Source organism: Geotrypetes seraphini, chromosome 7, assembly GCF_902459505.1.
Source record: "Geotrypetes seraphini chromosome 7, aGeoSer1.1, whole genome shotgun sequence".
In the NCBI taxonomy this organism is placed as follows: domain Eukaryota; kingdom Metazoa; phylum Chordata; class Amphibia; order Gymnophiona; family Dermophiidae; genus Geotrypetes; species Geotrypetes seraphini.
In genome coordinates this window covers 122,213,802-122,237,604 of record NC_047090.1, presented here as the reverse complement: position 1 = coordinate 122,237,604, position 23,803 = coordinate 122,213,802, and the positions used below count along the sequence as shown (strand labels likewise).

The 23,803-nt window shown below is 41.8% G+C and overlaps 1 protein-coding gene across 5 annotated transcripts in view; it reads right to left on the bottom strand.

Moving 5' to 3' along the window:
• The window catches only part of CCDC9B (coiled-coil domain containing 9B), a 229,332-nt gene that overhangs the window by 187,722 nt on the left and 17,807 nt on the right, over positions 1 to 23,803 (bottom strand). For all 5 annotated transcript variants that reach the window (XM_033951784.1, XM_033951783.1, XM_033951786.1 and 2 more), the window contains one exon: positions 17,215 to 17,325. In XM_033951784.1, the coding sequence (XP_033807675.1) occupies positions 17,215 to 17,325 (111 nt within the window). The remainder of the gene's footprint in view (positions 1 to 17,214; positions 17,326 to 23,803) is intronic.

Sequence of the window (23,803 nt, the reverse complement as noted above, 5' to 3'; positions counted from 1 at the left end):
TGTCAAAGGCACTAAATCCGGGCAAATCTCACACCCCTCATGGGCCACAACGCATGCGCATCCAACAAAAATGAGGCAAGAACCCATGACATCCTGCCCTGGGGAGGTCCTCTATGTGGTTTTCCATCAAAAATGAAGCTGGCAAGTATAAAAAAAAAAAAACAAACTTTAAAATCAAATCTAGAAAAATCCAAGATGGCCACAGAGGGCCTATTTTGACTAAAAAAACAGCCCAGGACAACCACAGAGAACTCTTAAAAATGGTGATTTTAGGGGTGAGATGGGATGGGGGGTAGGGCATGCAGGGAAACTACCTAAAAACCCCTTTTATAAAGACCTCCCAAAATCTTTGATTCAAGCTGTAGCTCGTACTCACAGAAACATGTGTTGACAGGAAAACACTGCAGACAGAACTGAAACAGCTCACAAAGAGATCCTCTGTCTCAACATGCTGGAAAGTTGAATTTTGAATCTTCTGACTGCTCCACAGGCCTGATGTTCACGGTCAGGCACCTCCGCCACACCATACAGAATGCCTTGCGGAGGAACGCAGTCTGACCCCGATCCCAGGCACACCTCCATGGAACCATGCAGCCTGCGCTCGACATACTAGCATATGAACCTGGGGTGAACTAGATCCCAAGGGATCTGTCCCTGAGCTCCAATCTGATGTGCAGGCTATCCAGAGGGCTTACTGATAAGCAGGGAACCCTCCAGAAGCAGACTTTTCCTAAAGGTCTACGATCTCCTGCAGTTGGAGCTATCCCCACAGGGAACCTCCGCACAATGAGAGCGAAAACCATGAACGCAAATACTAAAAATACATGAAATAAAACACGAGCAGAAAAGAAACTCCTACAGTCTGGCTTGTAGGAAGAAAGATTAATGTCCACAGGGACAGTGATGAGGTAAAAGGGGGAGGGGTTTAAGCCTCTGAAGTTTGAGGCTTCCTACAAAGGACTGGCGGGTAGACGGAAATAACCCACCAGTCCCGGAATAAAGTGGGATTGTACAAGAAATCTACATTGACGTTGCCAGGCATGTTGCTTTGGGCAGTGGCGTACCTAGGGTATGTGGCACCCGGGGCCCATAATTTTTTGACACCCCCCCATGTAAAAAAAAAATTTTTGTAATAACCATGACACTGAATAAATGGTCATAATAGAAACAGGCAGTGAAAATTTTCTTTTATTGAACCTCATATATGTAACCATTATTCCAAACATACCATAACATAACATAAATTATGTCTGAATTGTTATGACATCAGAAGTACATATGGAGTAGTTGCAGGTGATGCTTGGGACAGTTCTGATTGTGTTAGTTCGGTTTTATGTGTTTTTGAATAGAAGGGTTTTTATTTCTTTTTTGAAGGTTTTGTAGTTTGTGGTCGAGGTCAATAGGTTGTAGAGTTGGGGGTCGAATGTTGCAGCTCGAATGGCTAGGAGGTTGTCGAACTGTTTTTTTCTTTTGACGTTTTTGGTTGGAGGGTGTGTGAATGGTGCGTGAGTTCTCCTATGTCTGGTTGAGGTGGATTGAATTATTTAGCTGAAGAAATTAGTTACCCCCCCCCCCATTCCACACACATTAATTCTCTTCCATTTTTGTTCCCATTATAAAAAACACTGATAAGTTCTCAGAAAAAAAATACATTAAAATAAGAAGTGAAAACAAAGGCCCCTACAGATGAGAACATAACATAAGAATAGCCTAACTGGGTCAGACCAATGGTCCATCATGCCCAGTAACCCATTCTCATGGAAGCCAATACAGGTCACTAGTACCTGGTCAAAACCCAAAGAGTAGCAACATTCCATGCCACCGATCAAGGGCAAGCAGATGTTTCCCCCCATGTCTTAATAACAGACTATGGACTTTTCCTCCAGGAATTTGTCCAAACCTTTCTTAAAACCAGCTACGCTATCTGCTTTTACCATAACTTCTGGCCACTTCATTTTTAAGCTGAGATCTTTCCTTCCAAACAGAGACTTTGCTAGATGTCAAATACAGCACAAGGTAACTTCACACGGACTTAGCTGTGCAGGAAATGTGAATCTCCTCATACACCCACCATATAGTGCAAAAATGTATAAAGGTCTGGTTTTTTTCTTTCGATCACTACATAGACTAATGCCACACAAGCAGTGCTGTTACAAACATATTCTGTAGGTCAATGCTAAGGATAACAAAGTTTCCTTCCTTGGACCAGAAGGAGATAAACCACTGGAAGAGATCCCAAAACAACACCCAAAGACCCACTCAGTGTGTGAACCAGTTGAGTGGAGTGGACTAACTGGGGGGTAGAAATGGGCCCGAAGTTTGCTCAGCAGAATTTCCCAGATCACCTCTTCCTCTCAACACATTGACACGCTGCCACCACCACCACTAGGAACACCTCACCGGGTAGGCCAGCAATGTTATAAACTTTATAAAACACATTATTATATTTTCTTATAAAGCACATATTTTAACTGAACTCTCTGACATCCTCAGCCTTGCCATTCACAAAAATAGAAGGAAGAAAAGTTCCCATTTCCTGCTGTCTCATGTCCCCGGCCTATACAATATTTTTCTTCTGCAAAGTGCAGACCCTTCAAAAATCTGACCAAATCCTCATTTCACTTGCATTATAAAGTACTGAGGATGCCATCTCTCCCCAATCCCAGGTCCTAAAGTCTAAGACAGTAGCGCAAACTAGTGCTGCCAGATTCAGGGAAAAAAATTTCGATTCGATTCAGCCTATTGAATTGGTTTATCGATTCGATTTTCCTGCCCAATTGGGTGTTTTTTTCAAACATCCTGGTGGGTTTATTTTATAGCTTTTTCACCCCCCTTTGGCTTCTCCTAACCACACTGGCGCTGTGGTGTAAATAAAATAAAGAAATAAAAAGGACTTTTCCTCTCTCTGTTAAATCCTAGCTCACGTTTGCGGTCTAATACCAGCTCTGGCAGGATACACATTTCAAATCTGACATATTGTAATCACAAAACAGAAAATAAAATTAGTTTTTCTACCTTTTTGTTGTCTGGTTATTTTTCAAATCTTGGGGGCGTGGCTTGGAGCGCGCACGATAAGGCAGCCTAACCGCAGCGCTCCCGTATCCAGGCAACAAACGGAAAAAAAATAAAACTTTCACTTTGCCTAATCGCTATAATAAATACATAAAACAACGTCGGAAATGGCAAGTATTAAGCAGGGAAAAGCTGAAAAACCTTCAACATCGGGAATATCAGCAAAAAGAACAAAAGTAACTCCCCTGTCACCATCGAGTGTGCCGTTCCCGATGGAGACTGAAGAACTCACTGAAAAGTCTGATATTATGACTGAACTGTTCAAAATAAAACTGATGCTGACTGAAAATGCCAACAAAATATCTGAAGTTAAAGAAGAACTTCTTAACATGAAACAAGAGATCCAAACGGAAAGACTGAGAATGACAGTGATGGAAGAAAAAATGGAGAAATTTGAATCCTTCACACAAGAATATGACAAAGATAAAAAAGAAGTAGCAGCTTTAAAAAATCAATTGGTGGATATGGAAAACAGAGGAAAAAGAAAGAACATCAGAATTTTGGGGCTGGCTGAAAATATTGAAGGGGGAGATCCTGTACAATTCTTGGAAAATCTTTTACCTAAACTGCTTCAGCTCAATTCAAAATGGCCGTTAGAAATTGAAAGAGCCCACAGAATCCCCACAAGAAAGCCAGTAAACCAGGCTGCTCCAAGACCTTTGATATTCAAGGTTTTAAGGTATCAACAAGCTCAAGAAATATTAAAAATGGCAAAAGCAAATAAAAACTTGAATTATAAAGGATCAAAACTGATTTTAGTACCGGATTTTGCTAAATATACAGCAAACATAAGAAAACAATTTCTCACATACAGACAGCAGCTGAAAGAAAAAGGATACATATATGGAATATATTATCCATCCACTATGAGAGTATCCAGTGGAAATAAATCCATATATTTTCAAGACCCGGCAAAACTGAAAGAATTTCTGACACAAAAAGAACCTATGTTTACATAAAAAACAGAACAATTCAGCTGAAGAAAGAAGAAAGAAGAAAGAAGATGGAAAAAAGGGAAAATAAAGAAGATTATTAAAAAAAAAAATAAAAAAAATTAAGACATAAGAAATGTTACTAACTGGAAATATAATTTATTGATATTGTGGATGCAATAATATAATATTATTTTATTAAATTAATTATTAATAAAATATTAGCATCCACAATCATTAATATTACTAGAAAAAAAATATATATATAAATAAAATAAAATATAAAAAAAAATAAAAAATTTTTTTTAATTATTAAATTTAATTATTAAAATATAAATAAATAAATTATTTATTTAAAAATTTATATAAAATACATATTTTAATCAAAATAGAGAATTTATTCAATTATATAACATATTAACTTATTATGATTAATGAATGATTTACAATGAAATTATCATTAAAAATATTGAAAGGAAAATTTATTATTGCTATATTGCTATATTGAGAATAAGATTTAAAAATGAAATATATTAATTTATTATAAAAACAATTTCTTAATTCTGTGTAAGAAAATTATAATTTTATGAAATATATACAAGATATATATACAAAATAATTTGATTATTGACAGGATTAATTAATAAAATAGATGTCTATTATAAAATTTATATTTAATTCAATTATTCAGTCATATTAACTTATTATGAAAAATAAGAAATTAAGTAATTGATTGATAGATAATTAACAATAATATGAATTTATTATAAAATTTATTTATTGATATAAAATGTATATTTTATTCAAGTATTCATTCAAATTAATTCATTATGAAGATGATCCATGAAATGATTGAAATGCATTATTATTAATATTAATATTTATATATTTATATAAAAATGGATATATTTAATTTATATGATGATCTATAGATATATATATAGAGAATAAGAGCTATATTTGTAATATGTTTATTTATTAAGAGTATTATATTACATGTATGCATGATATTGAATTTAATTTTATGAATCAAATATATATAATTCTCAGTAAATTTATAAAATTTTATAGATTAAATGGATATAAATTTCAATTATATAAGGGTGGAAGTATAAAGAATATATTGAATTTAGAAATATGTTTTTAAATAATATAATGAATTATTAGTTGCCTGGGGATGGAGATGTAGGTTTTGCATGACCAATGCGTGTTCCAAATCAGAATATGATAATGGGTGGGAGGGGAGGGAAAATAATGGGTGGGATAGGAGATAAATTTTTATTGAATGTGCTAGGAACTAATCTTGTAAACTATCATATAATATTGGTTAAAACATAATTATTAATTAGATGGATATAAAAATGTATTCGCTGAATGTCAATGGTTTAAATCATCCTATTAAGAAGAAGAAATTATTATCGTTCCTTAAAAATCAAAATGCGGACATTTACTTCATTCAAGAGACCCATCTTTCGGAAATTGAATCAAAAAAATTATCTGGAGGATGGATTTCAAAATGTTTATTTGCACCGGCTTTAAAGAAAAAAGCTGGAGTGGCTGTTCTAATAAACAAAAAATGTAATGCAGATTTTAAATTAATTAATTATGATCCCTTAGGTAGATGGGTACATATCGAAATGGTTCTGGGAAATACAACCCTGAATTTATTCAATTTATATGCTCCTAATACGAATCAAATGGAGTTTTTTAAACAAATTCAACAATTACTTTTACCACTGGCTACATCTAATTTAATAGTAGCAGGGGATTTCAATGCTGTAATGGATCCGATTTTGGATAAAAAACCAAGTAAAATTATGAAATCATTAGGCTTAGATAATTTGATACTATCTTGTGATTTAGTAGATATATGGCGAATTCTTCATTTTAATGAACAGGAATTTTCTTTTTGTTCTCAGGTCCATAAATCTTTTTCACGAATTGATTATATATTTGTTTCTAATAATATAGCGCAGCGTGTACTAAAAGCAATAATTGATCCCATTATAATTTCAGATCATGCTGGTGTGTGGATTAATCTTCAAAATTATGATATTGAAAACTTTGATTCAATATGGAGATTTAATAATGATTTACTAGCGGATTCAAAATTTCTTGAAGATTTTAAAATAAAAATGCAAGAATTCTTTCAATTTAATGAATCAGATACTATTAATGCTGAGATCTTATGGGATGCTTTTAAAGCAACTATGAGAGGAAATATTATTTCATACTCAACATTTATTAATAAACAAAAAAAAAAACAATTTCTTGAAATGGGAAAGCAAATTAAATTATTAGAAAATAAATTAATTGAGAAATGGGAAAATAATACATTACAAGAATTATTAAAATTAAAAGTTAAATATAATGAGATTTCTTCTCAAATTGTAAGGAAAGACATTTTCAATAAACAAGTACAATATTATGGAAATTCAAATAAAGCGGGGAAATTATTAGCAAATTTTCTTAAAGTAAAGAAAAGAAAATCTAAGATTATTGCAATGAAAGATACACAAGGTAACACACATACCAACACAAAAGATATTATAACACAATTTCTTGATTTTTATAAAGAATTATACACTTCCAATTCTTATAAAAATAAAGAACAAGACGGATTAACTTTTTTAAATTCATATAATGGACCAAATATTCCAGATCATATAAAAGGAAGTTTAGAAGAACCTATATCTTTAAAAGAGTTAGAAACAGCATTGAAGTCTCTTAGAGTTGGATCCGCTCCAGGTGGAGATGGGTATACTGTTGAATTTTATAAATTTTTCCAAAATATCATATTACCACATCTGTTAAATTTGTATCAATATCAAATAAAGAATGAAAATATTTCTGGTACTATGGCAGAATCGATAATTATAGTCTTACCAAAACCAAACAAAGATCCTACTCTGGTTTCAAATTACAGGCCTATTTCATTACTGAATGTGGATAACAAATTAATGGCTAAAGTATTAGCATTAAGATTGGCAAAAGCTCTTCCTTTCATTATTGATGTACATCAAACAGGATTTATTGCTAAAAGACATTCATCAAATAATACTAGATTAGCATTCCACTCATTAAATTTAGCAAAAAATATAAATGATCCAGTTTTTTTAATATCTTTAGATGCAGAAAAAGCCTTTGATAGAGTGGAATGGAATTTTATATACCAAGCTTTACAATGGTTTGGTATAGGATCCGGTTTTATTAAAATGATTCAGACATTGTATAGCTCTCCTGGAGCAAGATTATATATTAACAATAATTTATCAAATAGATTTAACTTGCATAGGGGAGTTAGACAAGGATGCCCTCTGTCTCCTTTACTTTTTGATATTGTCCTAGAACCTTTATTAATTGCAATAAACAAAACTAAGGAGATAAAGGGAATATCATTTACCAGTTTTGAATTTAAATTATCTGCATATGCAGATGATATATTATTATATTTAAGAGAACCGGAAACTACTATTCCATGTATACTTAATTTAATAGAAAAATATGGTACTTTTTCTGGATATAAAATTAATTGGAACAAATCTGAAATTCTCCCAATAAATGTTCATTGTACCAAAGGATTATTTGACCCATATTCATTTATTTGGAAAGAGGATGGTATAAAATACTTAGGAATTATGATCAAAAATACAATTGAAGACACAGTCAAAGAGAATGAAAAACTTTTATTAAAAAAAATAACAGAAATGTGTGAGCAATGGAATCCATTACATCTTTCTTGGTGGGGAAGAATTCAAACAATTAAAATGATGATATTGCCTGTGGTTTGTTACCAAATGAGTATGATTCCAATATTTTTTCAGGGGTCATTTTATAAAAAACTTAATAATATTCTTACAAAATTTGTTTGGTGTGGGAAAAGACCAAGAATCGCTTTAGTATCATTACAAAGACCAATTATGGAAGGGGGGGTAAATTTTCCAAATTTTTATAGGTATCATCAAGCCTATATTTTAAGACAGGGTATGTATTGGATCCTCCCAGACCTTTTGGAAAATGTACCAGATTGGCTGTATTTAGAATGGCGGCTCCTGTTCCCTTTATATCCAGAACAATTAATAACTATAACAATGCCTAAAAGATACAAAGACCACAGAATTTTATTTGACACTTGGAAAACATTGAGATATATCAGTAATCTATCACCAGAACCTATTGCTAAATCTCTAAATCAATCAATATGGATAAACTCCAGGATCAGAATTGGCGGATTTAAAATCGTCTGGAAACAATGGATAAATGCAGGAATAAGAACATTGAATGATGTTATATCAGAAGGATCACTGCTTAATTTTTCACAATTGCAAAATAAATTTGGATTAAATAAAACACAATATTTTAAATGGATGCAATTGAAGCAGGCCATTCAGGTAGGGTTCCCTGAATGGAAAAATCTAAATAATCAATATAGTCTACAGGTTCTATGTTTCCAGGCGGATTTTTTGGGTCACCAAGCCGCTAAATGGTACAAATTGATATACGGATTTTTAAATAAAAAAAAGAAAACAGGTCTTAGGGATATTTGGAGTATTGAGATTGGTCAGACAATTTCTGAATCTCAATGGCCACTATTTTGGTCCTGGAGATTAAGATCTACAAGGTCAGCATCTATGAATCAAACATGGTTGTTCTTATTACATAGAGTATTCTGGACCCCAACGCGCCTGCAAAAAAAGCACAGTTACTTACCGTAACAGGTGTTATCCAGGGACAGCAGGCAGATATTCTTGACTGATGGGTGACGGCACCGACGGAGCCCCGGTACGGACAATTTTAGAGTGATTGCACTCTAAGAACTTTAGAAAGTTCTAGCTCGGCCGCACCGCGCACGCGCGAGTGCCTTCCCGCCCGACAGAGGCGCGCGGTCCCTCAGTTAGTATAAGCCAGCTAAGAAGCCAACCCGGGGAGGTGGGTGGGACGCAAGAATATCTGCCTGCTGTCCCTGGATAACACCTGTTACGGTAAGTAACTGTGCTTTATCCCAGGACAAGCAGGCAGCATATTCTTGACTGATGGGTGACCTCCAAGCTAACAAAAAGAGGGATGGAGGGAAGGTTGGCCATTAGGAAAACAAATTTTGCAAAACAGATTGGCCGAAGTGTCCATCCCGTCTGGAAAAAGCATCCAGACAATAATGAGATGTAAAAGTGTGAACTGAGGACCAAGTAGCAGCCTTGCAGATTTCCTCAATAGAAGTGGAGCGGAGGAAAGCTACAGATGCTGCCATTGCTCTGACTCTATGGGCCGTGACAGAACCTTCCAGTGTCAGTCCGGTCTGAGCATAACAAAATGAAATGCACGCTGCCAGCCAATTAGACAACGTACGTTTAGAAACGGGACGTCCCAATTTATTTGGATCAAAGGACAGAAAAAGTTGAGGAACTGATCTGTGGGGTTTCGTACGCTCTAGATAGTAAGCCAGAGCCCTTTTACAATCCAAAGTGTGTAAAGCTTGTTCTCCAGAATGAGAATGAGGTTTTGGAAAGAAAACAGGGAGAACAATGGATTGGTTGAGATGGAATTCAGATACAACCTTAGGGAGAAACTTTGGATGTGTACGCAGAACCACCTTGTCATGGTGAAAAACCGTAAAGGGAGGATCTGCGACCAGTGCATGAAGCTCACTGACCCTCCTGGCAGAGGTAAGGGCAATAAGGAAAAGCACCTTCCAAGTAAGAAACTTGAAAGGAGAGGTAGCCAAGGGTTCAAATGGAGGCTTCATTAAAGCAGAAAGAACCACATTGAGATCCCAGATAACAGGAGGGGCTTTAAGAGGTGGTTTCACGTTGAAAAGCCCACGCATGAACCTGGACACCAGGGGATGAGCTGAGAGAAGTTTTCCATGGACTGGCTCATGAAAAGCTGAAATGGCACTGAGGTGGACTCTGATGGACGAAGACTTAAGGCCAGAGTCAGACAAAGAGAGCAAATAGTCCAACAACGTCTCCACTGCCAGGGAAGTGGGATCAAGATGATGAAGAAGACACCAGGAGGAAAATCTCGTCCACTTCTGATGGTAACATTGCAGAGTGGTTGGTTTCCTGGAGGCATCCAGAATGGAACGAACAGGCTGAGATAAGAGAGTATCATGAGATGTCAGCCCGAGAGATACCAAGCTGTCAGGTGTAGAGACTGGAGGTTGGGATGAAGGAGGGTTTCCTGCTGTTGCGTAAGCAGAGAAGGAAACAGAGGAAGAAGAAAAGGTTCCCTGGAACTGAGTTGAAGTAGAAGGGAGAACCAATGTTGCCTGGGCCACCTCGGAGCAATCAGAATCATGGTGGCTCGTTCCCTCTTGAGCTTGAATAAGGTTCTCAACATTAGAGGCAGAGGAGGGAAGGCGTACAGGAACAGATTCGACCAGTCGAGGAGAAAAGCATCCGCTGTCAGACGGTGAGGAGAGTAAAGTCTGGAGCAGAAGAGGGGCAGCTGGTGATTGTGAGGAGCTGCAAAGAGGTCTATCTGAGGAGTGCCCCATTGAGTGAAGATAGACTGCAGAGTTATAGGATCGAGTGTCCACTCGTGAGGCTGGAGAATTCTGCTGAGTTTGTCCGCTAAAGAATTCTGTGTTCCCTGAATGTAGATAGCTTTCAGGAAGAGATGGTGATCTATGGCCCAATTCCAGATCTTTTGGGCTTCTTGGCATAGAAGGCGAGAGCCTGTCCCACCCTGTTTGTTGATGTAGTACATCGCAACTTGATTGTCTGTGCACAACAAGAGGACCTGAGGAAAGAGAAGATGTTGGAAAGCCTTGAGGGCATAAAACATCGCTCTGAGTTCCAGGAAATTGATTTGATGCTTCTTTTCCTGGGCTGTCCAAAGACCTTGAGTCTGGAACTCGTTCAAGTGAGCTCCCCATGCATAAAGAGAGGCGTCGGTGGTGATAACCAGGTGATGAGGGGGCTGATGGAACAGAAGACCTCTGGATAGATTTGAGGATACCAACCACCATTGAAGAGACTGACGAAGAGATGATGTCACAGATATGTGTCGTGAGCAAGGATCCGTCGCTTGGGACCACTGAGTAGCAAGGGTCCATTGAGGAGTGCGTAGGTGAAGACGTGCGAGGGGCGTGACATGAACTGTAGACGCCATGTGCCCCAAGAGTACCATCATTTGCCTGGCTGAGATGGAAGGCAGTGAAAGTACCTGTTGACATAGAGACTGAAGGGTCTGAAGACGATTGGATGGCAGGAAAGCTCTCATGAGGAGTGTGTCCAGGATCGCTCCAATGAATTGAAGTCTCTGAGTAGGGATGAGATGAGATTTGGGTAGATTGATCTCGAACCCCAGAATTTGTAGAAACAAGATGGTTTGGTTGGTGGCCAGAAGAACTGCTTGAGCGGATGTGGCCTTGATTAACCAGTCGTCCAGGTAAGGGAAGACCTGGAAGTGATGAGAGCGTAGAAATGCCGCTACCACAATGAGACACTTGGTGAAGACCCTTGGAGAGGAGGCAAGGCCGAAGGGCAGCACCTTGTATTGGTAATGAGAATGATTGATCATGAAGCGTAGGTACTGTCTGGAAGCCAGATTTACTGGTATGTGAGTGTACGCTTCTTTGAGATCGAGGGAACATAGCCAGTCGCCTTGATTGAGAAGAGGATAAAGAGTGGCCAGAGAAAGCATCTTGAACTTTTCTTTGACCAAATATTTGTTGAGATCGCGGAGATCTAGAATGGGTCTGAGATCTCCTGTTTTTTTGGGGACTAAAAAATATCGGGAGTAGAACCCCTGCCCCTGCTGGTCTAGGGGAACTTCTTCTATGGCATTTAGAAGAAGGAGGGATTGAACCTCTTGGAGAAGAAGGGTTAATTGAGGACTGGAAGCAGACTCTTTTGGTTGACTTGGAGGAGGTAGTGACTGAAAGTTGAGAGAGTAGCCGTGGCGGATGATGTTGAGGACCCACTGGTCTGACGTGATAAGTTCCCAACGGCTTATGAAATAAGTAAGGCGTCCTCCTATAGGTTGTGGAAGTTGGGTAGAAGGAACAAAACTGGCTATGTTCTGGAGAATTAAGTCAAAAGGGTTGTGTAGACTTTTGCACTGGTGCAGGTTTTACCTGTTGTTGTTGCTGAGGCTGTCTAGCAGCCGGCCTTTGTTGTCTCTGGCGTCGTTGCTGGGGAGCAGCTTGAGGCAGAGGACGAGCCACAAATCTACGCTGGTAGGAGGATTGTGGACGAAAAGGTCTGGTTGTTGGCGGCTTCTTAGACTTAAGAAGTGTATCCCATCTAGTCTCATGAGCCGATAACTTTTGAGTGGTGGAGTCCATGGAATCTCCAAACAACTCATCCCCTAGGCAAGGTGCATTGGCTAGCCGATCCTGATGGTTAACATCGAGTTCAGAAACCCTAAGCCAGGCCAGCCGTCTCATTGCCACTGAGATGGCTGTAGCCCTAGAGGTCAGCTCGAAGGTGTCATAAATGGATCTAACCATGAATTTCCGGAGCTGGAAAAGCGAAGAACAAGTTTGGTGAAAAACCGACTTTTTCCGATCAGGGAGATATTTCTCAAAAGCAGAGATATTCTGAATAAGCTGCTTTAAGTAGAAGGAGAAATGGAATGCATAATTCCCTGATCGATTCGCCAACATTGCATTTTGGTATAGTCGTTTCCCAAACTTGTCCATAGACTTTCCCTCTCTGCCAGGAGGGACAGAAGCATACACACTAGCCCCCTTGGACTTTTTGAGGGTGGATTCGACCAAAAGGGACTCATGATGTAACTGGGGTTTATCAAACCCAGGGATAGGAAGGACTCTGTATAGAGAGTCTAATTTTCGGGGAGCCCCAGGAATGGTGAGGGGAGATTCCAAATTTTTATAGAACGTCTCTCTCAAGATATCATGGAGAGGTAACTTAAGGTATTCCTTTGGAGGCTGATCAAAATCCAGAGCATCAAGAAAAGCTTTGGATTTCTGTGACTCAGCCTCCAAAGGAATAGAGAGAGAGTCACACATTTCCTTTAAAAAGGAAGAAAAAGAAGATACTTCTGGTTTAGAGGAGGGCCCCAAGGCAGAGGTGTCCTCTTCACCAGAAGAACATTCTCCCTCAGAAAGGAGAGGGTCTTCTGAGTCGCCCCACAAGTCAGGGTCTTGAACTTGGAAGCTCCGGTCCCGAGAATCCGGCGTGGAAGACTGTAAGTGATGGGATTTTCTATGAGATTTCCCTGACCTGCCTGACTCGGTACCGGGGGATGTGACTGTATGCACCGGTGCCGAAGTCTGAACAGCTTGATGGTGGGATCTCGGCTCCGGTGCAAGAATCGGCATGGAGACAGAGGAAACAGACTGTACCGGTACCGACGAAGTGGAAGTTGACAAAGTAGGACGATCCACTGTCGGTACCGGCGGCTCAGACCGGACTGGTACCGGAAGACTCGGTACCAGGAGTGAAGGCAGAATGTGCTCTAACTGTTCTTTAAGTTGTAATTTTAGAACAGCAGCAATACGGTCTTCGAGAGAAGGCACCGGTACCGCCTTTTTCTTTTGCGGTACCTGCGGTGCCGCTCTACGCTCCGAGGATGAGGAACCCGATGTAGAGGGGCTCACCTCTATTGGAGCGGAGCGCTTCCGTGAGCGCCTCGAGGTCTGCAGGATTGGGCTCGCTGCTATTGAGACCGGAGGACGCTCCAACGGGGAAGGCTTCTTAGCCGGCTTACCTGGAGGAGCCGACACCGACGCGGTATCGCGTGGTGTCGACGATGTGGGTGCCGACTGAGCCGGAGTCGAAGTCGGTGCCGGAGTGGTATCGGACATCTCGGTGCCGAAAAGAAGTTTTTGTTGAATCTCTCTATTTTTAAGAGTTCTTTTCTTTAGAGTCGCACAGCGGGTGCAGGTAGACGATTGATGGTCCGGGCCAAGGCACTGTAGACACCAATTATGTGGGTCAGACAGTGAAATTGGCCGTGCACACCGCTGGCACTTTTTAAACCCGGGTTGAGGGGGCATGAATGTGAAGACGGCTTCAGCCAAATCGAAGGCCGAGGCTTCGATAGTGGCAGTAGGCCCCGCCGGGGCGAAACCGAAAAAAGAAAGAAAACTAAATCAGTTTTTTTTTTTTTTTTTTTTTAAGAAAGAAAGTAAAATAAAATGAAGGAAATAAACCTTCTAAAGACGTTTACGCGAGCGGGAAGGCGAAAAATGGAAAAAGTTTTCAACAGCCGTTGAAACGTGCGACTTCTTAGCTCCGCGGAAACTAAGAAACTGAGGGACCGCGCGCCTCTGTCGGGCGGGAAGGCACTCGCGCGTGCGCGGTGCGGCCGAGCTAGAACTTTCTAAAGTTCTTAGAGTGCAATCACTCTAAAATTGTCCGTACCGGGGCTCCGTCGGTGCCGTCACCCATCAGTCAAGAATATGCTGCCTGCTTGTCCTGGGATAATAGATAGTACTAGATCTAATAGATGCTGGCATTGTAAATTGGAAATAGGGACGTTAGATCATTTAATCTTTTTCTGTCCCTGTGTAAACGCATTTTGGAATTCAATTTGGCCCCAAATTAATAAGTTACTAGAGAATCACGTAGGACTCTCATATGACACCATATTATTTGGCACTGCAATGAGAACTAAGAGTCCGATTTCAGCAAATAATAATAAGCTATTACTAATACTAACAGGAGTCGCCATGCAACAAATTACTCAAAATTGGAAAGATTATACCAAATTAAATTATACGTTCTGGTGGAATTCTGTCTGTCATATTTATAAAATGGAAAAAATATTAGCGTTACAACAGGGAAATCTTCTTAATTTCAAGAAAATTTGGCAACCATTGACAAATTATTCTAATGATTAGTTTCTTAGCACAATGATAAAAATTATATATGAATGGGGTGGGATTTGATTAATTAATGGAAATATATTATATAAAAAGGGGGAGGGAATTTATATTTATATGTTATTGTATAATCTTTATCATATTATACTTTAAATAATATGAATTATTAATGATAATATTATGGATATGTAATAATTAATAATATATTGTATGATTCAAATATTATAAGAATGGAAAATTTATAAATAAAAATTTAAAAAAAAAAAAAAAAAAAATCTTGTTGGTCCAAGGCTCTGGTTGTCTTCTGATAACTTGCTTGCCAGGGTCTTCTTCTTTCTTCGTGCTAACCATCCATCTGCCATCTCTGTCCTCCCCTTCCGTTTCCCTTCCCTCCCCCGGATGTCTGGCATCTTTCCTTTTTTTGTCTCCCTCCACAGATCCACCTTTTCTTAACTACCCTTTCATCCAGCAGCTCTCCCTCCTTCCCCACCACCCCAGGGTCCACCATCTCTCCCTTTCTTTTCCCAACTACCCTCCTAACCAGTATCTCTATCCCCCCTCAACACCATCCCTTGTGTCCAACTTCTCTCCCTTTCTGTTCCTTCCCTCCCTAAAACCCATGTCCATCACCTCTCTCTCTCCTCTATTTTCAGACCCATTATTTCTTCCCACCCAAAGTCCGGCATATGCACATCTCTTTGAACCCCTCCCCCTTCCCTCCGTGTACTTCTACACCAGGGTCCCCCCTCCCCTGAAGACCTGTCCCCCCTTAAAGGTCTGCATCCCACCCCTGAAGGCCTGTCCCCCCCTTGAAGGCCTGCACCCCCCCAAAGGCCTGCACCCCCCCAAAGGCCTGTCCCCCCCCCTTGAAGGCCTGCCTGTTCCCCTTGAAGGCCTGCCCTCCCTGAAGGCCTGCCCTCCCTGAAGGCCTTTCCCCCCCTTGAAGGCCTGCACCCTCCCCCCGAAGGCCTGCACCCCCCCCGAAGGCCTGCACCCCCCAAAGCCCTACACCCCCCTCGAAGGCCTGCACCCCCTGAAGGCCTGCCCCCCCTTGAAGGCCTGCCTGCCTGTACCCCCTTGAAGGCCTGTGCCCTCCCTTGAAGGCCTGTCCCCCCCCCCCGACGGCCTGTCACCCCCCCCGAAGGCCTGCCTGTCCCCCTTGAAGGCCTGTCTCTCCCCCTCCACAAGGTCTGCCTGCCCGCCCCACCCTGAAGGCCTGCTGCCCCCCCACTACCTCGAAGGACCGCTCGGCCCCACCACCACCACGAAGCACTGTTCATTCCCCCCTCCCCCCCGCGCCGGGTGTCGCGTCTGGAAACAGCTTGCAGCACGATCGCGCGATGCCAGTGATCTTTGCTTGCTTCGGCTGTTTCCTCCGTCACGGTCCCGCCCCTCCTCTGATGTCAGAGAAGGGGCGGGACCGTCGCGGAGGAAACAGCCGAAGCATCGCTGGCATCGCGATCTTGCTGCAGGCTGTTTCCAGACGCGACACCCAGCGCAGAGGGTTGGGACCCGGACCGAACCGGGAGCACCCCCTCAGGGCTTGGCACCCGGGGCGGACCGCCCCCCACGCCCCCCACTTGGTACGCCACTGGCTTTGGGGATATGGAATAACTTTGCCCTCTAATCTTAGGGCTGAACCTTCTTTTAACAAATTTAAATCCCTACTAAAAGCTCGCCAGATTTGCCAGTTTTACAGCTACAGCTTGTCGCTTCTATCTCTACATCACTCCTTTTTTCCCCTTAAAAATATATTGTAACTTTTCCTATTCTCTTCCCCTCTCATGTTAGCCTATGTGAATAATTTGTGGTTTCCCTATTTTAGCTTTGCATGTTATCTGTGTTTTTGTGTACTGCTAAGACAATATTTTCTATTTATGACATATCAAATAAATTGAACATTAGATATAGCAAAAACAGTACTGGAGCCAAGAGACTGGTTGGTGATAGGACAGAAGGAAAAGCTGCATTGTAAACATGTTAGGCTGTTGAACAATGTGAGTATTGTATAACCTGAAGGTATATATGGCCAAATTTAGCAGCGGTGTAGAATGTTTTATCGTTTATTAAACCTGATATACCTCCTTAGTTGCAGCACAATTCAAGGCGGTTTACAATAGAACCATGTGTTTTAGTAGTCACAGCAGACTGAAGGCTATGGATATAGATAATGATCTTAACTAGTGCCAACACCCCAGATATTACATTCTGCTTTCCATTAGGAGCAAACTAAATCAAAATTATCTTTTTTTTATTGTCGATGATTTTGAACCCGGAAAGAAGAAATTTCCTGTTAACATCTGTTCCTTCAACTCCCAGAAAAAGGACCAGGATAGTTCTACAGTTTGAAGCTTGGTTTTAAACAGAAGACAGGTTATTTTTTGATTCTCAATGCATTATAAATAAGTTGCTTACCTTGTATCTTTTTATAAGTGCTTCATTCTTCTTCCGTAGAGATTTGATTTTCTTGTCCAGTTCAACATCTTTCTGTTCTTTCTTTCGCAGTTCTATAGCCACTGTGGCATCCTAATTAAAAAATACTGAATTAGACTGGATTCAAACATTCAGAATAATGATAAATAGGGAATGAAAGCAGGTATAGAGCTGCTGATCATTGCAAAATAAAACATTTGATTAAATTTTAACTTGATATACAATTTTAACTTGCAATTCAAGTACATGAAGTATACACACATCACAACTGAGCCGATGGTTCTCTCTCTGATGCTGCAGGAGTGTAGTGACTGTTTTAAACAAGCAAAGTCTGAAAAACAAGCCTCCTGTGGATTCCTGCCCTCGAGGACTCAAAGGTGGCTGAGCACATTGATTTCTATCCCCTCGCATGCTCTGTGGCCAGTGGTACACAGACGCTGCTCAGTGGAGCATCCAGCAAAACCTGGCATGATATAGGAGTAGAATTGCCTAAGAAGTCTATCCTTATTGACTTAAGTAAAATTGAAGGGTTTTGAGGCAAATAAAGGCTTTTTAAAAATAATCAAAAAATCTATGATGGCTGCCATGGCAGCAATTCTGGCTCCAAAAACAACCCAGGCAAAAAAAATTGAAAAAGTCAAAAAGGGTTTCTAGAGATGGGGGGGGGGGGATCCTATCCCTGGTCCCAGAAACCTACAAAACCAGAAAAGTTAGACCCCGCCCCAATTTTCCTCATAGGTTGTAACACTTTACAGTGCCATGTAGAGTCTCTCTGTCTCAGCTCAGAGTCTGCAGCTAGGACTATGCCTCAAATTCTACACAGAAAAGAAAAATTATGTTCTTACCTGTTAATTTTCTTTCCCTTAGATGCAGCAGATGAATCCAGAGACCAATGGGATAGCCCACATCTACCAGCAGGCGGAGATAGAGAAACTGATTAACAGGTGGTCCTATTGGCTGGCACTCCTCCTGTTTATCCAGTATAGCTCGTTGCCCAAGCATCCGTAACCATCAATAGGCATAGCATGTAAAAAACTTCTTTCCCATAACAAATCTCAAAATGCAATAATACAGAAAACAACCTGCCATAATAAAAAACTGCGAAAGTTGCAAAAGAAAAAACAGAGAGACAATATCCAGAAAGGGTGGGGCTCTGGATTCATCTGCTGCGTCTAAGGGAAAGAAAATTAACAGGTAAGAACATAATTTTTCCTTCCCTAGCAACAGCAGCAGATGAATCCAGAGACCAATGGGATGTAGCAAAGCAATCCTCAATCTGGGTGGGAAGCAAACGCCGCCTCCACAACAACCGAAGCACAAAACGCCCCTACCGCATGCGTCCCCACATCCAAGCAGAAATGCGGAGAGAAAGCACTCTCGGAAGACCAATTAGCCGCGAGACAAATCTCCTCCAAGGAAAAAAACCTCTGGGCCGAGCCCAAGAAGTAGCCATCGCTCCGGCAGAATGGTCATGAAGTTCTTTCGCCAACCGTTTCCCTGCCAGCAAGCAAGCATAAAGAATGTCCTCCTGGACCCATCGAGCGATGGAGACTTCAGACGCCGCCATACGTTTGAGGCGTCCCTTGAAGAATACAAAAAGGAGATATGAACAACTAAAAGTCGTTAGAAACCGAGCTCGCGGAGAACGCTATGTACGTATCAAAAAATGCAGTGAATAAAAGCACTGCTCCCAATTTCTCCTCCCAGGAAGGAAGGAAAAGCGAGCATGACATAAAAGAAAGGATGACACCCCCCTAGAAAGAAATAGTGGTACCATCCGAACTGATACCCCATATTTCGGAAATCAGAAATAGGAATCCCCGTTAAACAAGGCCTGCAACATAGAAAACTGCAGAGCTGAAGCCATGGCCACAAGAAACCCCATGTTCAACGGCACAGCCCTTTAGAGTCCCAAAAGACAAGGCCTTAGCCAGTAGCGAACTTATGCTCCGGGGCTCTAACGTGTTCATGCCGGCTTCCCTTCTCTTCTCTCCGAAACCGGAAGTAATGACGGGGGGGGGGAGAGAAGGGAAGCCAGCACGCACATGTTAGAGCCCCGAAGCATGCGTTCGCTATGGGCTAAGGCGGGAGACAGGTCAGTGAAGCTTACAATTTGCTCTTCTTGCTGCCAGGTCCTGCCTACTTTCTGTTTCCACGAAGGCAGGACTCGGCAGTATTTCCCCAATAGGTCGATCACGATCTTGGGCCAATCAGCCTTCCTCTCCCTGACGGCAGAATTGACGTCGGGGAGAGGAATGCTGGTCGGCACGAAGCAGGGAGAGCTTGGGGCGGCGGCAGCTTTGGGGACTGTTTTACAATTGCGGCGGCTTGGGGGCTTGTTCCCCGAAGGCAGTGACAGTGGCTTGGGGGAGGGCAGGGAGACAGAAGAAAGAAGAGAAACAGAAAAAAAGAAAGGGGGCATGAAGAGAGAAAGAAAGAAAGGGAGGCAGGGAGAAAGAAAGGGTAGGGAGAGAGGAAGAAAAAGTTGTGGGAGGGAATGAGGTCTGGAGGAGAGGAAGCATACAGGCTGAAAGAAGGGAAGAAAGATTGGATGCACAGTCAGAAGAATAAAGTGCAACCAGAGACTCATGAAATCACCAGACAACAAGGTAGGAAAAATTATTTTATTTTAAATTTAGTGATCAAAATGTGTCTGAATTTATATCTGCAGTCTATATTTTACACTATGGTCCCCTTTTACTAAACCGCAATAGAGGTTTTTAGTGCAGGGAGCCTATGAGCGTCGAGAGCAGCGCTGGGCTTTCAGCGCAGCTCCCTGGGCTAAAAACTGCTATCATGGTTTAGTAAAAAGGGAGGGGGTATATTGATAATTAACATTTTCTATGCGTACAGTGTGCTTTGTGGGTTTTTTTTTTTAATTTTATTGTTGGTAGATCATTTTGACTCATTTTAAAAGTAACTCGCAAGCCCAAAAAGTGTGGGCACCCCTGCTCTAGAACATCGCTCCTTAGTTTTATCAAGTGGTACAGTGAGGGGCCAGCACTTTACATCTTATCTCCTTCATGTACAGCATGGTTCTTTATTCTAAGCAGCTCTGGCACTAATAGTACTACGGGTGCCTTATGCTACTTTCACTATCACTTGCAGTCAGGTTTGGCATTTTATCATGGTTTTGGTTTTTTATTTCGTTTTTCACCAGTATTTTCATGTATTTATTAAAGCAGCCTTTTTTAACAGCCCGATGCCCCTCCCCTATCAGTGTGCATCCAATCCACTGCCGACACTTTTTTGGCGCCTCTTTCAACAGATCAAATATCATACATACAGATCAAATATCATAGCCCCACTGTCGCGTGTTCACATTTATTCTGCGTACGAGTTTATCTTATCAGTGCAGAGACCTTTTTGGTAAGTCCATTTTACTCTCCCTTTTTTACTTTCCCGAGTGCTGTGGTTTTATTCTTTGGTTTTAATAGAAGCTCATTTGAACAATAATTTAGATCTTTCCCAGGTTTCACTTTTCATCTACCCGGTCAACTTGTCTTTGAGCTACTATCGGCTTATGTTTTCAAGATACACTGTATTATTAGCTGTTCATTTCCCATACGTTTACTTTTGCCCTGTTTAGGTCTATACAGTCTAGGCATACTGTTTGTAACCAGCCATCATTTTAAGTATCTATATGCCCTATTTTTAGGGGGGGGGTGTTAAGTTCTTTTAGCATGTTATTTCATTAATTCTGAGTTCGATGTTACAATATATTGTTCTTGATTTTTAGTTTACACATTATTTATTCTTTTCTATGACATGTTCGCATCGCAATTTTACTCAAAAGTATAAATAGGTATCCATATTTCCATTCAAGTTTCATCACAGTGCTCTGGTTTTGGCTCCAGTATTTGTCACTTCCATCCACAAGGTCTGGCTATCCGTTACCGTCTCATATTTTAAAGACTCACTCATTATAATTAGCGGTGATCCAAACGTCTCTTCATAATGGACATGTCCGATTTTAGCACTTGGATCTTAGTACTATGGGTTTGGTCTTTTCTGGTTTCCTTTCTATAGTCTGCTTTTCGTCTGGAGTCTTAAGTTTAGAATTACATATTTTTGTAGTTATAATTATATGACATGTCTACATCGGTCAAGTTATCCTTTCTTTTTATTATTTTTTGTCCCCTCATACAGGGTGCCAGCCCTAGGGGGGGTACACAGCCGGTTGGATCCAGAACCAAGCTGCTCTAAATGGCACCTGCACCTCAGCGTGGCTGCCGTACTTATTCTGAAGCAGAGTCAGCAGCCGCACTGAAGTGCAGGAAGGTCCCGCGATGACTGCATTTGCTGCCTATGCCTCCGGAAGACATAAGTGACGTCGGAAGGGGTGGACCGGCAGCTGCAGTCATTGCGGAACCTTGCCATAACTCCCTGCGTCTTCCGGCCCACTCCCTCCAACGTTACTTACATCTTCTAGAGGCAGAGGCAACAGAAGTAGTCATCATGGGACCTTGCTGGTTTGAAGGGAGAGAGGAGCATAGAAGGGTGGTGGAGGGAGAAAAAGGGGGTCAGGGTGGTATGGAAGGGTGGTGGAGGGAGAGAAAGGGGGCAGATGCTGATGGAATTGGTGTGCAGGGAAAGGAGAGAGACACATAAGGGGGAAGGATACCGGATGGCATTGGGTTGGAGGGAAAGAAAGGAGGCATATGCTGATGGAAGTGATGAGAAGGGAGAAGAGAGAGTGAAATGCCAGACTATGAAGGTGTGGGAGAGGGAAGGGAAGAAGAGGAGAGAGATGCTAGACCATTGGAGGAGGGAAGGGAAGAAAGCAATGTTACTTACCGTAACAGTTATTATCCAGGGACAGCAGGCAGCTATTCTCACTAGTGGGTGATGTCATCCGACAGAGCCCCAATACGGACGTCTCAAGCATATTTTGCTTGAAGAAACTCAGAAGTTTCGAGATGCTCGCACCGCGCATGCGCCAGTGCCTTCCCGCCCGATGCTCCGGGCGTGTCTCCTCAGTTCAGGTAGCTAGCAGATAAGCCAACCCAGGGGTGGTGGGTGGGACGTGAGAATAGCTGCCTGCTGTCCCTGGATAACAACTGTTATGGTAAGTAACATTGCTTTATCCCAGGACAAGCAGGCAGGTATTCTCACTAGTGGGTGACCTCCAAGCTAACCTCAATGGGATGGTGGGAGAGTTGGCAACTTAGGGGAATAAATTTTGTAACACTGTTTGGCCAAACTGTCCAGCCCGTCTGGAGAAAGTATCCAGACGATAATGAGAGGTGAATGTACGAACCGAGGACCAAGTGGCAGCCTTACAAATCTCCTCAATTGGTGTCGATCTGAGGAAGGCTACAGAGGCTGCCATTGCTCTGATCTTATGGGCTGTGACCTTACAGGAAAGGGGTAATCCAGCCTGGGCATAGCAGAAAGAGATACAAGCCGCCATCCAGTTGGAGATGGTACGCTTCGATACAGGTCGTCCCAACTTGTTTGGATCAAAGGAGACGAAAAGTTGAGGAGCAGTTCTGTATGGTTTGGTACGATCCAGGTAGAAAGCCAAAGCACGTTTACAGTCCAGAGTATGAAGAGCTGATTCTCCAGGATGAGAATGAGGCTTTGGAAAAAACACTGGAAGAACAATAGATTGGTTGAGATGAAATTCAGAGACCACCTTAGGCAGGAATTTCGGATGAGTGCGAAGGACCACCTTGTCATGATGGAATACTGTGAAAGGTGGATCCGCCACTAAGGCCTGAAGCTCACTGACCCTGCGAGCAGACGTGAGGGCCACCAGAAAAACCACTTTCCAAGTGAGAAACTTTAGCGGAGCCTTTTTGAGAGGCTCAAAAGGAGGTTTCATAAGCTGAGAAAGGACAACATTGAGATCCCAAACCACTGGAGGAGGTTTGAGAGGAGGATTGACATGGAAAAGTCCTTTCATAAATCTGGAAACCACAGGATGAGCAGAGAGAGGTTTCCCTTGTAGAGGCTGATGGAAAGCCGCAATAGCACTCAGGTGGACTCGTATAGATGTCGACTTGAAACCAGACTGAGACAGGTGCAGAAGATAGTCCAATACAGAGGACAGGGAGGCTCGTTGAGGCTCCTTAGAATTGGAAACACACCAGGAAGAAAATCTAGTCCATTTCTGGGAGTAGCATTGCCGAGTAGCAGGCTTCCTGGAAGCCCCTAAGACATCCCTCACCGCCTGGGAAAACTGGTGAGCAGTTACGTTGAGAGGAACCAAGCTGTCAGGTGGAGAGACTGCAGATTGGGATGAAGCAGTGATCCTTGATGTTGAGTAAGTAGTGAAGGAAACACTGGAAGAAGGACTGGCTCCCTGCTGCTGAGTTGAAGTAGAAGGGAGAACCAAGGTTGTCTGGGCCACCAAGGAGCTATCAGAATCATGGTGGCATGGTCGGACTTCAGCTTGACCAGAGTCTTTTGAATGAGAGGAAATGGAGGAAACGCATACAGAAAGCGATTCCTCCAATCCAGCAGAAAGGCATCTGCCTCGAGGCAATGAGGAGTGTAGATCCTGGAGCAAAACTGAGGAAGTTTGAAGTTGTGGGGAGCCACAAAGAGGTCTATCTGAGGCGTCCCC